The 13889-nt window shown below is 40.7% G+C and overlaps 2 protein-coding genes across 3 annotated transcripts in view; one reads left to right on the top strand and one right to left on the bottom strand.

Moving 5' to 3' along the window:
* Window positions 1–13889, top strand: part of LOC145433173 (uncharacterized) — a 165919-nt gene that overhangs the window by 24593 nt on the left and 127437 nt on the right. The window lies entirely within an intron of this gene.
* Window positions 73–12701, bottom strand: LOC145433178 (E3 ubiquitin-protein ligase trul-1-like). Its single transcript, XM_080310145.1, has 7 exons — window positions 12154–12701; window positions 11962–12081; window positions 5847–5918; window positions 5668–5790; window positions 5115–5213; window positions 2426–2478; window positions 73–570 (listed from the first exon to the last, which is right to left on the bottom strand). Exons 1-7 carry the CDS (start codon window positions 12205–12207, stop codon window positions 414–416), a joined length of 678 nt encoding a protein of 225 aa, XP_080166271.1. The 5' UTR covers window positions 12208–12701; the 3' UTR covers window positions 73–413.

Raw genomic sequence — 13889 nt, forward strand, 5'->3', positions numbered from 1 at the left:
GAAGCATCTCAATGGTGCAGGCGAAAAAGAATATCTCTCTCTCTCCATGGCATTGCTTGTTAACAGTCCACCCGGTGTTGATCAAGTTTACTGAAATAAAGAAAGTTTTCCTTCAAAAGAACCGAATAAATGCAGAACTAGTGACAGCAATACACGATCATGCACACTACGGTCCTCTTGTGGCATTTTCAGGAAAACCATAAATTAGATTAGAATTAAAATAAGAGCACTTCAGCATTGTCACATTTCACCAAGTAGATTAGATTCAACAGGATTCATTAGCTGCTGAAGGTGTTTTACACACTTTTGCCCTTGATGTTATACCACATCATATTCAGAATGCGGTACACTTTTAATGTTCAATTCGACAGGCAAGTAAAACCAGAACGAGGGTTTCTCATTCGCTATGCATCCTAGGCCTTAGACGCAGTCAATCCAGGTGGAAGAAGCCTTGGTCTCTTTGCGGAAGTCTCGGTTGCACCGCTGGGAAGCTTCTTTGTTCTCTTGGAGAAGGCCCGCGACGTCTGTGGGGCTAGGCTTTCTTGAGTAAGTGTCGGTGTTACAGATGCACTGAAAACATGAGGTCCTTTCAGGTACAGAGAGGGGCATCCAGGTGAAATATACAGGTGTCAAGGGTGTGTCATAAATATCGGTTTGCCGATAATATCGAGTCGATCCTAAATCTTGATAGAAATATAGGTATTGGCAATTAGAGGTAAAAAAAATATTGCTTATTTTCTCTACGTAACAGCATGGTAGTGGGAGTCAGAAAGCTTAAATCTGCGACTGACAGAATGGGAATATTGATATGTTTCTCAAAGCTTACAGGTGTCCAGAAGTAGCCATTCTAGTTTATTACATGTCCATTGTCCACACATAGCAATCGTCGTAAAGCTGTTCAAATAAATGCTCTCAAGTTGTGGAACTGCACCCTAAGCTAGATGTCATATCTTTTAAATATTGACTGAATATATCGGAGTTATCATGTCGAAAATCTGATTTGCTACTCATAATAATAGTGATTCATTGCATACCCTTATGATTAGAGCATAGGCTCTTAAACTAGGTTTTATGAGCCCCTTGGAGGTTCACGGGATAGTTCAAGGGGTCCATGAAAGGTATGGATGAAAATCCTACGATCTAGTCCAGTGGTTCTTTAGAGGGGTTGTAAATCCCCCTGAACGGTCCGTGGAGCCCAGTTTGAGAACCCTTGTGCTAGAACTTGGAGTAGAATTAGACACTCATTCTTTTAGCATTTGCTAGTTTGACCGACTCTATTGCGAATGACACTCTGCTTTGATATGCCCGTTCTTCAATAACTCACTACTTTCAATGCTTAGCAAATTTTAATATAATAAATCCAAATTCGAATAAAAGCAACATTATTATTATATTAGTTATTTTTTAACAACCCTAATGCACATACCCGTCACTTAATATTGGTTTACAACTGCTTCCCTACAAACATTAAAACACTTTTTACTGAGCTAACTTACAAGGATGATTAATTCAAACGGAAGGTTAAATTAATCACGGAATGTATGTATTGAGAAAACAACCGTAAGTTTAAAAATAGTGACTTGGTAAATAGGGAAAAATTCCTTCTTAAAATACACCACCACATAACATCAGATTTTGAATCTCATGGTTAGTGTTCAATATGCAGGAGAGAATTTTAAAAAAAACATAGTGAAAGTGCAATGGCAAGAATGGATTACAAAGCAGATTTGTAGATACATAGGTTTAGGTCAGGGCTGGCCAACCTTCGAAAATTTTTCTAAGTTCATAGCTCAATAATATTGTCACTTGACTATATTGCGGGCCTGCAGTATATCGCTGGGCTCAGTTTGCCAGGACTGGACTATTCAGCGCCTGGACATATCAATTTCGAAAGCTTCGACCAACATGCGTCAATCATTTTGTGCCTAGGTTTCATAGTCGACAGTCTTTCTGCCAGCGCAAACGCTAGGTCCCATATGTAGAACGACACTTTGTCTCGTAATCGATGATATAGTTAGACTCAATCTGATACATTAGGCGTTCTTTCATTTTCACAAAGGGGTACCAATATTAAAAGCAAAAACCGAGTGACAACATGTTGCGCGAAGCGTGTAGAAAATATTTACTTTTGATCAATTTATCGCAAATTATTCTGCTTCATTGTAGTGTACGAAAATCTACCAAAGTGTGACTGGCTCATGGAAATGCCAATGCGTCGTAACTGATATTTTAGCCATCACATCTCAAGTGTTGCCTCCAGACTAATCAAATTTTGGTTGGCCTTGCAAGTTCACAATCCGTGCAATCCATTTTTTATAGCATTGCCAATTTCGGAAAATACCTCGCGGGCCACCCAAAACCTTCTCTGGCCGGCCCTGGTTTAGGTGGATAGACCTACAGACATTCATAATCCTGACCCACATACCTTTTTTCCGAATGTGATGGAATGGCTTTGGCTTTTGGCAGAGCTTCCAATACCTGGAAAAGCATCAACCATTCCAGCATAAAAACACATAGAAAACAGTTCTCCAAACATAACTCCCATATAGAAGACATTATGTACCAAATAGAAGATTGAAGCGAACAAGAGCAATGCAATCATCAAACACAATGTCTGAAATAATGACTAATAAACTAGTGAAAGACATATGACAACCCGTTTGTGGGAAGTCATTTACGATGAGAAAACCAACAACGCAGTCCCCAGGGTCATATGCCAGGCGTGGGATGCTAGCATGGCATGGCAGATTTTAAATCCATGGATTGATTAACCAAGTACGAAAATACACATGCATCCAACCGAAACCACATTGATTTATTGAAATACAGGAATTGGTTACTTGGTTAAAGTAAGGAAACTGTATAGACCAGACTTATTAGTTCTTTGCCTACCCAGTTTCAGACAAATTTTTCACTGTGAACTGCACTGGTTAAACCTTTGTAACACTGATTGAAGTGCAAGACATGAAAACCTATGACTTGTGAAAGATATAACATTTCTTCAGCATGACATAAGTGGACATGCCTAGATCAAAGCTCTTATGAATAGTTCATGTAGATCGCTTCAATTCAAGTTAGATCTGCATTCGATGAATTTCTTGACAAGCGAGGAAAGTACTGCCATCAGTGCCATCCTAGTTGGAATTTTGGCACATGGCATCTGATTCGTTTCTAGATATATGGAGACTCATATAGTATAGTATAAAATACTGCCACTCAGGCGCGTAGTCAACCGAAAAATATGGGAGGGGTTTGAAATAAAATGGGCGGGGTTTCGATTTTTATAGCATCAAATCATTAGGGTTAAGTAATGCGTAAATGACGATTATACAATCGCTTCGCGTTGACGAACTTACGCGTATGATGAGCTTGCCAACGGAAGTGCTGCCAATTAACGAGTCCCTGATCTATCGCGAACAAATAAATACGCGAGCTTTCGCAACGTCTGTTACGCGCATATCAACGCATATTACGTAGCCTCGGCGACGATTTGCACGAGTCAAAATGTCCGAGTTGTTATGGAATCTGTTCTATAATGGCACTGATTTCAGGTGGTTCAATTTCAAACCTTTCTCATCTTTTATAACTCAAGCATGGACTTGACACACATCTTCCGATGTTATGTTCAAGTATTAGTGAAAATCAACTACGTATGTACGAACGCACAGGCAAATGTTTGCGGTCGATTGCGGACATTCGATGTCATTCAGTTTAGCGATGTCACTCTTTAATCACAATTGCAAATCCGCATACAATCCATCGAGAGATAGGAGCCAAAGCATGCTAGGCCCGAGACAGGCAGGCATATCAGGCATATTGCAGATGCGATTGTTGTGTAGGCCAACGATGATATGATGCGCACCAGGCAAAGCCAACGCGATTGTGCAGACCACCGATGGTATAGTTCGCACCGGGCCTATTGCAGATGCGATTCTTCAAGCCAGCGGAACTAGGCTTGTTGTAGACGTGATAAATAAGGCTAGCAACGATTAAAGAGCGCGCGCCGGCGCGACAATCAAGAACTTATTTCGCAATCATCTCAGCTAGATCGAGTCTCGTTAGTTTTTGCAGTGCACACTGCACAGTCAAATCTCGCTAATTGGCAACACGCTTGTTGCCAATTGGCCACGCGCAAGCATGGCCTGGCTGTGTTAGAGGAATTTAGCAAAAAATGTTCGCGTAGATTTAAGATTGCCGTTTGAATGCAGTGTTCTTCAGACAACCTGTTGCTATTTCTTTGTTCATATTAAACCGGCAAATTGTAGATCAAAGTTGTGTTGCCTTGTATCGGTGAATGCGTGAGATTAAGCATCTAATTGTTGAAGCATAGATCTAATAGAGTTGTAGATTAGACCCGAAAATTACGAATTACGCGTCACCAGTGAGGTGAATACTGCAATATATCCGATATCATTAGTATTGATTACGCGCGTTCAGAAAATCGAGTTGAGTATAGTGCCCTACCACTTAACTACAGAGACACTGCGAACAGATTTTACGAGATAATTACCTTGTCTCCCTTGCACGCACATGAAAAAAGCTCTCTCGCATGTACTGTACACACGAGAGAAGACGCGAGAAAAAAGTCACCATATGTATCGGTCATATCATTGCGCAAGAGCGTGCTGCAAATTAGCTAGTGCTAACGACCGACGAAATATTGAAATGAATCGAGGGGGGTTTCGCGTTTCAAAAGGAGGGGGTACCGACCCCTGAAACCCCACCCCACTGGCTACGCGCCTGCTGCCACTTCACTTGATGCGATTCTATTCTTCTGGCGTACTCAAATCTGAGTATTTGTATCACCGAGCACGAGCGTTAATAAACCTTGCATGTTTCCTTTAAAAAGTATCTAATGCGCCTGTTGAGAAGTGATTCAAAATGAAGTGGACCTATTAAATCTGAAGCTGTACGATGCTGAAGAACGGTGAGAGTATCATATATAAGGTGATGACAATTATTTTCACTGGTATGGCATCATAATTCGAGTGAACGATTACAAAGACCCATTTGATACTTGTGTCAAGTACTTGCGAGAATGACGGTGGGTTGAGTGAAGCAACAAAATCTGGTTGGTCAAGAACATCCGCGAAGAATTAACATAAACGAGTTACCTTCTTCACGTCTATGGACAATGGTGAAATTGTCTTCCGCGATCCATCCGCGATTGCATGCAAAATCTCTGAGAATTTTTCACGCACGGACTTTTGATTCTGTCATTAAAATGAAAAAATAATCATCAAAAGGCAAGGTTCCCATATGCAGTCACAGGCTCACACAACACTTGTAAAAAATTCAAAAATGCTGAGCCTCAATTGAGCTGCCACAACACAGCGGAATGTAATATCCGTCCGAGGTGGGGTCGCGGAACATTTCAAAATCGCTATTTGGGGTCGCGACCAATGTTCCCTCTAAGCTGCGCACGTGCGCAAATGCGCAGTGCTGACACGGTCTCTGCGCACAGAATATCTAAGTTGCGCACAAAAAATCAGAAGTGATGACCTTTTTTTAGTCGTTACGCACTGTTGTCCAAGGGTCTGCACAGTGAGTTGGTGAGTATGCGCACACTCGTCAATAATTAGAGGGAACATTGGTCGCGACCATAATCAAACAGAATGAACCTTGTTGTTGACTCCTCGAAATGCCAATAAAATTCTTATGGCTTACTCTCCACTTGATTATAAGATTATGATAGGCTTGTCTCAATACATCCAACTCCTCGCATAATTCGTCCATTTTATTTTTCTTTGTTAACAAACAGCATTCCAGACTCTTCACCAGCGATTGAGACTAGGAATAGAAATCATTATTATAACACTGCGGGGGCAGCGCCGATATTTTCGGACCTTTTGCAATTGCTTCTTGCACTCAGCCAACTCGTCTGCTTTGCCATTGTTGATGTAAATCTTCCGAACCACCTGTCAAATATATTGGATAAAATTATTTAGTTAGTGGAGGAGATAGCATAGTGGTGACGACAAGCGCCTATGGCCTAGGCGGCCCGATTCGCCTGCGCGTAGGAGATTATTCCGGGCTTTTTTTTCCGCGTGTCGCTGTTCTTACCAGGGCTTTGGAGCAGTCGTAACTGCTCCAGCTCCGGAGCTCTCTTCTGTGATGAATAGGGTTGACCAAAATTTGGAAAATCTCAAAAATGATGGGTATCAATGTCTCATTCTTTAGATTACGGTATTGATGAAAAAAACAGTCAATGAGCCTGCAACAAGCTCATAGGAAAGTCGTTAAGATTTGTCGCAAAGCGTTTGAAAGTTGCTCGCAAAGCGTTTGAAAGTTGCTATCGGTGAGTGGGCGTGCCAGCAATCATAGAACGGCGACAAGACCAGTAATCACGAAATCACGGCTCTCGCTAATCGGCTATGCTTCAATGATCACAAAGGTGGTTGCTTGCTGATTAGTTGGTAAAGGAGTCTGCTAACGGCGCTGATTCCGTAAGCGCATTGTAGGTTGGTTGGCAGATAATGATTCAGGATTAATTCAGGACATGTTGGGTTACGAAATACATAATGATTAACAAAAAACAGCTGCTTCACTCAAACTTTTGAAGCATGACTGGCTTATTGTGAAGGAAACCACCGTAGCCTAAATGTCTGTTGTGACCTAGGGAAAGCACAGAACACATGGAGTAATATTGCAAAGGCGCTTATGCGAGAGGCGAACAAATGTCTCGTTTCAGAAGGGATGCAGCATCATTGAATACAAATATAATGCTTAACAATGACACTACTTTGTCTGATCTTATTGGGCTACAGTCATGGTGCATATTTGAAGACTTGAATGCTCCGAGGATCGGCTGAATCAGCCATTTATGCTGGGGACTCTTACAGCAAAATGGATTCACTTGTAAGTGCTGTCAAATTCGTCAAGGATGACACAGAAAGAGGTGTGAAGGTAAGCAGAGACTACGCTGGTGTGACCAGCAAAAAAAAACAGTTTGCTGATATAGCTTAACATGTCCTGAATGAGTCTTCAATCATAACAGGCTGCAACACCACAGATGCTGGAATCAAACCAGACATGGATATAAAAACAAGCTAAAATGTATTGAAGCGGTGCGATAGTTACACTTCTTCGGGGTTCCAATATCTAAGCTACCTGGTCGTCCCATGTAACATCTTCCTAGCAGATAAGATTTTATGAGGCATCCATCTCACATATGGTGAGCTGCACCAGTTTGTGATGACTAATATACTTTACCTACACCCAGAAAAGTAGGACACCACTGACGTAATTGCAACCATATCCGACTAGGTATTTCTCAGATTTATATTTAGTTCTAAAAGTGCACAATTATTCGCCGTTTCACCTCTGTCATGCCTGCAATTCTCTAAGCTATACAAGCGAACTGTATTTTTAATGGTCATACCACCTACGAGTGAATTCATTTTGCTGTAAGAGTCTAATAAGTCCCCAGCATAAACAGCCGATTCAGCCAATCCTCAGCATTTAAGACTTCAATCATATACCACGACTGGAGCCTAATAAGATCAGACTAGTGTCATTGTTAAGCTTTATATTTGTATTCAATGATGATGCATCCATTAAACGAGACATTCGTTCTTCACTTGCATAAGCGCCTCTGCAATATTTCTCTGCGGGTTTTGTGCTTTCCCTCAATCAAAACAGGCATGTACACTACAGCGGTTTCCTTCACAAAAAGCCAGTCATGCTTTAAAAGTTTAAGTGAAGCAGCTGTTGTTTGTTCATCATCATGTGTTTCGTAACTCAACATGTCCTGAATTAATCTTGAAAATCATTGTCTGCCAACCAACCTACAATGTGCTTACAGAATCACCGCCGTTAGCAGCCTCCTTACTAGACCGCGACTGTTTAACGCAGAGGAGTCGATATTTAATCCAAGATAGCTAGACCTGTATTGGTCATAAACTATTGCAATCGGTTTGTATGTATGTATGTATGTATTTATGTGTGTATGTATGTATAGCTCTTATAAATACGCATACATCAGACATTTTGAGTGTACAAGTTTTTGGCGGGCCGGAATTTTTCCTAATACTATATTTTCCGCTTACTTCGGAATATTATCCTACATTGCTGCAATCTCAATCATACCAATCATAAAACACATGTAATTACACTTCAACAACGCAGAATGAATATTGCAATTGACATAGCTTGCTTTGTGAAAGGTTTTCAACTTCTGGTAACATTCAGATGAAGCAAGAATCAGGCCATATTCTAAATGGGCGTCCGAGATACGTGTTACCAAAAATCGATGCGATGTCTTTTGCATCGTTTGATGAGCTGGGATAGGCTAAAGATCAATTTCAAGAACGTACTCTTTGTCAAAGTCATGCAGCGATATGCTCTTTGTATGAAATTTGTCATTCAATTCAACTGCATCGCATTTCAAATAGGCATATTTGAAATTTTCTGACAATGGTATTAGCGTCCACATTAAATGGAGTAGGCTACTGAATAATCAGAATTTATTTTGTATAGAAGGAATCTCAGAAAAGCGGGTGAATATTCAGTAATTAAATTTCGTATCACAGTTACAAATATAGTGTTGGTACTAGGTTTTCTCTCCTCCGGTATAGGAAAATGAGCATAGTTTACTCTGTACTGTTGACATCACGGGAGTCGCAGATTTGTTTCAAATGCGCCTCAACATCTCATGTATTCAGTTGTCCCCCCGAAGTTGCAAATTCAATTTGTTCAGATGTGACGTTAAATGTACCAGGAGAGCAAGATTAGATAACCATTTTCGATTACAAGACTATGAGTCGGCGATATTTGTATTTTCGAGGAAAGATGCTATTTCATTTCTCAGTTCATAGACTCGTGCGAGCATAGGTGCTCGACTTAATGCGCGAACATGGCAGATATGCATTACATCGCCATATTGATTCTATGCTTCTAGTCATCGGTCGTAACAATTTTGGATACTCAGTTTGTGAGACAAAATCATATTTACAGTTTTAATGTATTTCGTACGGCCTTTCGTATGTCTTTGTTATATATTTGTGATTATTATATATTTGTGATAATTATTTTCTTCCATTTGTGATTAATATTTTCTTCTATTTTGCAGACTGTCCACTGTTATATTTATTGGGATGAGTGCACTTGATTACTTCACTGCCATGGAGGTGATGAGTAACAAGGCCTTTATAGGCCATATCGTCACCTCCAGTCAACTTTTTATGTTTGATGAAGCAATAAAATGTTTGTCTGTAAATGTCTGTTATTGCAGACGCAATTATGTATGCCATCGATGGTATAGTGTGCATTAGGGTTGTCCAAAATTTGGAAAATCTCAAGAATGATGGGTATCAATGTCTCATTCTATAGATTATTGATAAAAAACCGCAATGAGCCTGGATTAAGCTCACAGGAACGTCGTTAAGATTTGTCGCAAAGCGTTTGAAAGTAGCTGCCGACGAGTGGGCGTACCAGCGACCATAGAACGGCAACAAGACTAGTAATCACGAAATCACGGCTCTCGATTGGCTAATCGGCTATGCTTCAGTGATCACGACGGTAGCGGCTTGCTGTTCTGAGTCAAGTGTACCTGTTTGATGCTGGTGTGATCAGACTAGATGACCTTCACGGTCTTATCGATCATTCCTATCTAATACCGAATACTGTGCACGCATATTTTCTGTACCACCATCACTGCCGTTTGTTATGTATTTTGGTTCGATGAAAATAAAGACTCTCTCTCTCTGATCAGTTGTCAAAGGAGTCTACTAACGGCGGTGTTCTGTAAGCGCATTGTAGGTTGGTTGGCAGATAATGATTTAAGATTGATTCAGGAGATGTTGAGTGACTAGATACATGATGATGAACAAAGAACAGCTACTTCACACAAACTTAAAGCATGACTGGCTTACTGTGAAGGAAACCGCCGTAGCCTACACATGTCTGTTTTGACCGATGGATAGCACAGAAGATGCGGAGAAATATTGCAAAGGCGCTTATGCAAGAGGCGAACGAATTTCTTGTCTCAGAAGAGATGCATCATAGTTGAATACAAATATAAAGCTTAACAATGACACTACTTGGTCTGATCTTATTAGGCTCCAGTCGTGCTGTATAACTCAAGTCTTGAATGCTTTAAGGATTGGCTGAATCAGTTTTATGCTGGGGACTTATTAAACTCTTACAGCAAAATGAATTCACTCATAAGTGTTGTCAAAGTCGTCAATGAGGCCTGAGAAAGAGGTGTAGAGGTAAGCACAGACTATGCTGGATTGCTGGTATGACCAGCAAAAATACAGTACATCTTAGCATGTCCTGAAGAAATCTTGAATCATTACCGGCTGTAACACTACAAATGCTGGAATGTAAAACGAACTTAAAATGCAATGAAGCAGTGCGATAGTTACATTTCTTCGTGGTTCCACTAAGCTATATGGTCGGCCAATATAACATCTTCTGAGCAGATAAGATTTTGTGCGGCATCCATCTCACGTATGGTGTGCTGTACCAGTTTGCGATGACTACTTTACTTACGCCCAGTCTGACGTATCTGCAACCATAACTAGGTATTTCTTGGATTTATATCTAGTTCTCAAAGAGCACAATCATTCGCCGTTTCACCTCTGTCATGCCTGCAATTCTCTAAGGCTAAGTTAAGCTATACAATCAAACTGTCTTTTTAATGGGCATAATAGCAATGCTATAGCTATAGCATAGTCTGTGCTTATACCTTTTAACTCTTTGTGCGGCATCACTGACGACTTTGACAGTCCCCAGCATATACGGCTGATTCAGCCAATCCTTAGGGCATTCAAGACTTCAAATATACCACGACTGGAACCTAATAAGATCAGACAAAGTATAGTGTCATTGTTAAGTTTTATATTTGTATTCAATGATGATGCATCCCTTCTGAAACAAGAAATTCGTTCACCACTTGCATAAGCGCCTTTGCAATATTTCTCCGCAGGTTTTGTGCTATCCATCGGTCAAAACAGACATGTAGGCTACGGCGGTTTCCTTCACAGTAAGTAAGCCAGTCATGCTTTAAGTTTGTGGAAGTAGCCGCTGTTTGTTCATCATCATGTATCTAGTCACTGAACATGTCCTGCATCAATCTTAAATCATTATCTGCCAACCAACCTACAATGCGCTTACAGAATCACCGCCGTTAGTAGACTCCTTTAACAACTGATCAGCAAGCCACTGCCGTCGTGATCATTGAAGCATAGCTGATTAGCCAATCGAGAGCCGTGATTTCGTGATTACTAGTCTTGATTCCGTTCTATGGTCGCTAGCACGCCCACTCGTCGGTAGCTACTTTCAAACGCTTTGCGACAAATCTTAACGACGTTCCTGTGAGCTTATTCCAGGCTCATTGTTGTTTTTTATCAATAATCTATAGAATGAGACATTGATACCCATCATTCCTGAGATTTTCCAAATTTTGGACAACCCTAGTGTGCATGTGCACCGGGCCTATTGCAGACGCGATTCTTCAAGCCAGCAGAACTAGGCTTGGTGGAGACGCGATAAATCAGGCCAGCAGCCGTTGCAGAGTGCGCGGCAATCAATGACCATATTTTGCAAGCATCACGTAAAACTTCCCTATTTGAGAATAATAATTCGTATTAAATGCATTTATAATGCAAAATAGATCAAGGGCCGAATTTACCGAGGCCGAATTTACCGCGGTGGCCGAATTTACTTGCAAGCCATCAGGGATGTCGGATACCTAGACTAGCCTGTAGGCGAGGTTGATGTGTCAGATTAGTCCGGTAATCTTGACTCTTGAAGGCTGACTGTTATCGACTATAGTTAACACCAACATAGGTAGACAGGTAAGGTAGATCAAAACTAGATCATGAGATATTTCAGAAATATGGAGTGTGAAAATCATGTATCAACAAGCTGAAGCTCACTACCATGTTTCGGTTACCAAGTTATCCATTACCGAGATTACTGGCAAGAACAGTCATCGTCTCCAAATAAATGCTGTACCTGACTGTCGTTTAACTGGGTTCTGCATTCGGGACAGGTTTTACGTGGTATGCAGTACTGGAACCATTTCGAAATACAGTCTCCGTGGAACACATGCCCGCAAGATGTTACACTGATTCTCTAGATTCAATAGAAAAGATGGGCAATTAGAGAGCACACAGTACAATGACCAACTACGTTTAAAAAACATACCTGATCAGATGAAAAACAATAAGTTACAGTGCAGATTGAGCATTCTCCATCCATAGTTGCCGTACAATACAAACCAGCTCCAGATAAATGTTATCAACAAATTGCAAAAACAATAAGTTCGCGCGGCGAGACAGACGGGGCCTATGTTGCCAGCTCCGGATGGAAGAAAATCGCTAAAACTTGTGTTAAAATGTCGCTAAATATTGAAAAAGGCACTAAAAAGCGCTAAATCTGCTAAAGGTTGTTAAAGGTCAACAGCATGTTCATAAAGACTTTTGCGTAGTTCGTACATTATGTGATGTGGCTAGGAATAAGGTAAAATTATTAAAAATTCAAATTACGTGACCTTTGACACGGACCAATCAACCCTGGAATCTACGATCATAAAGCTACGAAAGCCGATTCTCTGTCGCCAGAAGGAACGCCTCTACACTCTTGGAATATTTCATTAATGTTATGTGTTGTGTTTTCGGTTATTTATAACCGAATATGTACTCGTTAACGTTTGTTTTGTACCGTTACTACCGTATCTTGCTCGTCCACTAGTTGTTTGTTTTTGTTATTATTACGTCATACACACAAAATAGTTCTTACATTTCGAATTTGATTCACCCTATCACTGACGTCAGTCAGTCACTGATGAGAGTCAGTCGAAAAGCTTTTAGCGAATAAATAAACAAAATGAAGTTATTGTTTCGCGTTAAATTAAACATGGAACGGCAACGACCGATTTTGCAGCTTGGTTCCGCTTCGCCGAGGCTGGAATGGAGAATTGTTTTGAGTGAGCGACTGTCGGATTTCTGGCAATCCAAAAGCTATCTTCCCGAGAGCCGAAATTACTGAATCTGGTCTTGATCGAAAACTACTGTTGCACCGATTCCGAAAATATAAATTAAAATAATGATCAGGCACTGATCCACCTAGAATCCGTCCTCCAAGTCTGAAATATCGGAGAGTCGCAACGGTTCATTGTTATGGCCATTGTGTTGCGGTTACCCGATTGTTCTGAACAATGCCGATATTTAATACTTGGAAGACAGCTTCTAGGTGGATCAGTGCCTGATCAATATTTTAATTTATATTTTCGGATTCGGTGCAACAGTAGCTTTCGATCAAGACCAGATTCAGTAATTTCTGCGTTCGGGAAGATAGCTTTTGGATTGCCAAAAATCCTACAGTCGCTGCCGCAAAACAATTGTTTACTCCAGCCTCAGCGAAGCGGAACGAAGCTGCAAAATTGGTCGTTGCCGTTCCATGTTTAATCTCTTATAGTCAAATTGCCTGTAGCCAAATGAAAACTGTGACGTGTTACAATTTCACTGAGGCGTGAGATTTGCCTGTGTCGACACCATATAGGACACTATGGTTCCATCCTCTATAGTTCCATGTCAAATTTATATAATATTACCAAGCCCCGAACTGCTGCTATCTCCGGCTAAGCAAATTTGCGTGACCCCATGCGCAGATGCATTGTTGGTACACGGTTAAATGATTTAGTACAGGTACAGGGGCTTATGGAAAAGCGGTCAGTGTTTAAATATATTTGATTTGTATTGGGTCTGTACTATTTTATACGTATAGTATGGAGCTTTGAATGACTAATTATTCTAACATTCATGATTTGTTGCAGCCCAATACCTCGTGTCAGTAGGCCTATATTGATATTCTGTGTAATTCGACATGTCGAAGATAGTCCGTTCATCAGGTGCATGGTATCGGGTGGTAATCTTTGCTGT

Source organism: Botryllus schlosseri, chromosome 2 (assembly GCF_051294905.1).
Source record: "Botryllus schlosseri isolate E-star chromosome 2, Bs_hap1, whole genome shotgun sequence".
Classification (NCBI taxonomy): Eukaryota; Metazoa; Chordata; class Ascidiacea; order Stolidobranchia; family Styelidae; genus Botryllus; species Botryllus schlosseri.

Coding starts and splice junctions, on each gene's coding strand:
- LOC145433178 (XM_080310145.1), bottom strand. CDS start 12,207: ATGGATGGAGAATGCTCAATCTGCACTGTAACTTATTGTTTTTCATCT. Junction 12,082..12,153: donor ATTGTTTTTCATCTGATCAG/GTATGTTTTTTA, acceptor TATTGAATCTAG/AGAATCAGTGTAACATCTTG. Junction 2,479..5,114: donor TGTCCATAGACGTGAAGAAG/GTAACTCGTTTA, acceptor ATGCTTTTCCAG/GTATTGGAAGCTCTGCCAAA.